This window comes from Cynara cardunculus, unplaced genomic scaffold (assembly GCF_001531365.2).
Source record: "Cynara cardunculus var. scolymus isolate 2C unplaced genomic scaffold, CcrdV1 Un_Scaffold_4246, whole genome shotgun sequence".
Taxonomy (NCBI): domain Eukaryota; kingdom Viridiplantae; phylum Streptophyta; class Magnoliopsida; order Asterales; family Asteraceae; genus Cynara; species Cynara cardunculus.
Genome location: NW_020201807.1, coordinates 8,946 through 12,365, shown reverse-complemented (window position 1 = coordinate 12,365; position 3,420 = coordinate 8,946). Strand labels below are relative to the sequence as shown.

At 33.0% G+C, this 3,420-nt stretch overlaps 1 protein-coding gene across 1 annotated transcript; it reads right to left on the bottom strand.

Moving 5' to 3' along the window:
* Positions 1-2,845: 2,845 nt before the first annotated feature.
* LOC112503968 lies at positions 2,846-3,215 on the bottom strand. The gene is given in 3 exon segments (XM_025107933.1): positions 2,846-2,924; positions 2,926-3,026; positions 3,165-3,215. Coding segments are annotated over 3 exon segments (231 nt in total).
* Positions 3,216-3,420: the final 205 nt, after the last annotated feature.

Sequence of the window (3,420 nt, the reverse complement as noted above, 5' to 3'; positions counted from 1 at the left end):
TAAAAATTGATTTGGTTGATCTAAGTTCATACAATTTATTATTTCTTAATATTTTCGTTTGGTCAATCATCGAAAAAAATCAACTGTAACAGGGAATCATTCTATAGAACATCCTTTTTTTATTTAATTACACGTCGTAATTCCACAATGCTTCTTCGTCAAATTACGACTCCGAATAGGTAATATTCGGATTCGATGACCAATCTAAACTGAACATTCATTGAGGGGAAGGTATGATTATGATATAAATGGACCAAACGAGAATTTTAGGAAAAAGATCTTTGAGATCTCTTTCCTTTTTTTTTTTCAATTCTCTACTCTAATATCATTATTGTAATCTTTATTGTAATCTTTTTTTCTATTACTCTAGATCGTTTATAGTGTAGTTGAATATTTTCTTTCCTTTAGTCAATTTTTTTAGCCACGCACACATTGTCTTAGGTTAAACTAAGAAAAGACAATTTAGAAAACTAGTCAATGGTGGCCCTCCATGGATTCACCTATATAAGTCGTGGCTAAAGTTGCAAAAATAAGAGTTTGAATACCACTTGTAAATAATCCAAGGAACATGACAGGGATAGGAACCACTGAAGGTACTAAAGAAACAAGAACAACAACTAATAATTCATCAGCTAATATATTTCCAAAAAGTCGAAAACTAAGGGATAGGGGCTTTGTGAAATCTTCTAAGATGTTAATAGGTAAAAGAATTGGAGTTGGTTGAATAAATTTCCCGAAATAACCTAATCCTTTTTTGGTAAGATCCGCATAGAAATATGCCACTAACGTGAGCAAAGCCAAAGCAACAGTAGTATATATATCATTCATGGGTGCGGCTAACTACACATGAGGTAATTGTATGATTTTCCAAGGTAAAAGGGCGCACCAATTAGAAACAAAAATAAATAGGAACATAGTTCCAATAAAAGGAACCCAAGGACCATATCTTCTCCAATTTGAGTTCTACTCACATCTCAAATAAATTCAATGACATATTCGAAGATATTCTGACCGCCGGTTGGAATGGTTTGTGGGTTCCAAAGGGCTAGAGTGCTTGAACCTAATAAGATAGCAATTACAACCCAAGAAGTAATAAGTACTTGGTCGTGGACTTCGAAAACCCCATATATTTCATATATGCATTGACTCAAAGTCATTTTCATTAGTTTTAATAGTCTTTCTTTTTATATAGATATAGAAAAAAAAAGACAAGAAAAAATGGATTTTGTAAGTTATCCATGCATCCTTTATTCCTACAAAATACCATACGAAATAGAATTCTTAGACTTAAAAAGGGATATAAATAGATTATTTTATTGGTTCTTCCCAAAAGAATGATCTATTTTATTTGACTGATGGGGACAACAAACAATTAATTATAACAAATAAAAAATATCCAAATCTAAATAATAACTAAAATATAGAAGAGTAACTAAAATAACGAAAATGTATCGTCTTTTATTCGAAATGTGTAATGATCTTCAACCAATTATGCGCTTCAATATAATTACCAGGTTTAAGTGTTATAGCTTGTTTCCAATACTCAACGGCGTGGTCGAACCAAACCTCCGCAATTTCATAATCCCCCTGCCGAATGGCCTGCTCTCCCCGGTCGGAATAGGTGGGTTAATTCCTTCCCTTAGAACCGTACTTGAGAGTTTCCTACCTCATACGGCTCGGCAGTCAACTCTTTTTTATCCCATTTGAATCTATCATATCTAACTGGATAAGATTTCTCGTAGATCTATCCAATTTTTTCGGGTTAAGGAAAAGAAGTTAATAAAATGAGTTTCAAACTTAAATCTTAAGTTTGGATTAAAAATCCGGTTTATTTTAGTTTTATCTTGTCTCCCACCTTGAGAAGAATAAAACATAGACATTTCTTCTATCATTATAATTTTCTCAATGGTAACTATCTCAGTTTCATATCATATAGAAATTTATATATAATTTTTTTAAAAGACTTCCTATCTTTGGGATATGATCCTACACTGCTGCTCAATACCTTAGTGGATCGACTCTATTACATAAGTGGATTCCTAACTTTTGTCTCACATCATGACATAAGTATGCAATTATTATTGTATCGGCCCAAAACCTCACTAATTAATCTTTACGGTGCTTACTCTATCAATTAGATCCTTTACCCATAGAATAAAAYAGCTAGGCATATCTATTTCTTCATATTTCAACTTCTATGAAGTTYCTTTCTTTTCTACAGCTGATAAAAATCGTTGTTTTCGACGATGCATATGTAGAATGCCCATTTGGCTAGTATTTACTAGCGAATTTGATCTTTCTTTACTTTTTTCTTTCTATAGTGGAGATAGTCGCACGTAATGACAAATCATGGCCATATTATTAAAAGCTTGTGGTAAGAATGGGTTTCGTTCGAGCGCTCGAAAATAATATTCCAAAGCTTTCGTATGTTCTCCGTTACTTGTGTGGATATGTCCTATGTTATAGAGTATATAACTTYGGTCATAGGGATCAATTTCTAGTCGCATAGTTTCATAATAATTCAGTAAAGCTTCTGCATAATTTCATTCGGATTGAGCTGACATCTGTTACGGTCGTCATTCAATTCAAAGAATCTCCGTTATAGAACCGTACATGAGATTTTCATCTCATACGGCTCCTCCCTCATGTGCATAATGAGAAAATTATAAACAAGATGAAAATCTTCTCATTATGAACCGAGTAGGGCTAGTGTTTTTACAAGAAATCTCTAGCCATCCTTCCTGCAAGAGATCTTTTTCTTAATATCAAACGCATTGGTACTAGAGAGAAATGATAACTCCAACAATTTCTTTCTTCTCAACGCTTCCTAATTTCCAGGAATTAGTCACTTCAACAACCGTTTATGGTTATACGGGTATCCAAAATACAAACGAGATGGATGTTTGTTGTCCCAACCATTCTTTTAGTCCCAAGCCTACTAAGGAATAATTTATAACAAAGTTTTTGTGTTGTTGATTCCTAGGTGTAGTGCTTATTTCCCTCTGCTGCCTATTGGTACAGGTGAACTAGGATTGACTTGTAATACCGAACCTACATGTATAACCTTTCGCTCAATACTAGAATCGAGAATTGAAAAATAGCAACTGAGGTATCATTAATCGAGGATATATGACAGAAGGAATTGTTCTATTTCCAAACATTACCTTCAACAAGCGTAGATTTTTTATTTTCTTTTTATCTCGATCAAGAATCATATGTGTTTCTTGTAAGACTGAGAGATATAAAAAAATCAAATCGCACCATCTCTGTAATAGGTAAATGCCTTTTTTTCTCTTGAAGTTAACAGAATTATTCATAATAAGATGTTGGCTACAATTGAAAAGGTTTTATCAATAACATTTCCATTTATCCGTGATCTAGGCATAGGTAGCAATTCATTCTATCATTGTTCACATTACT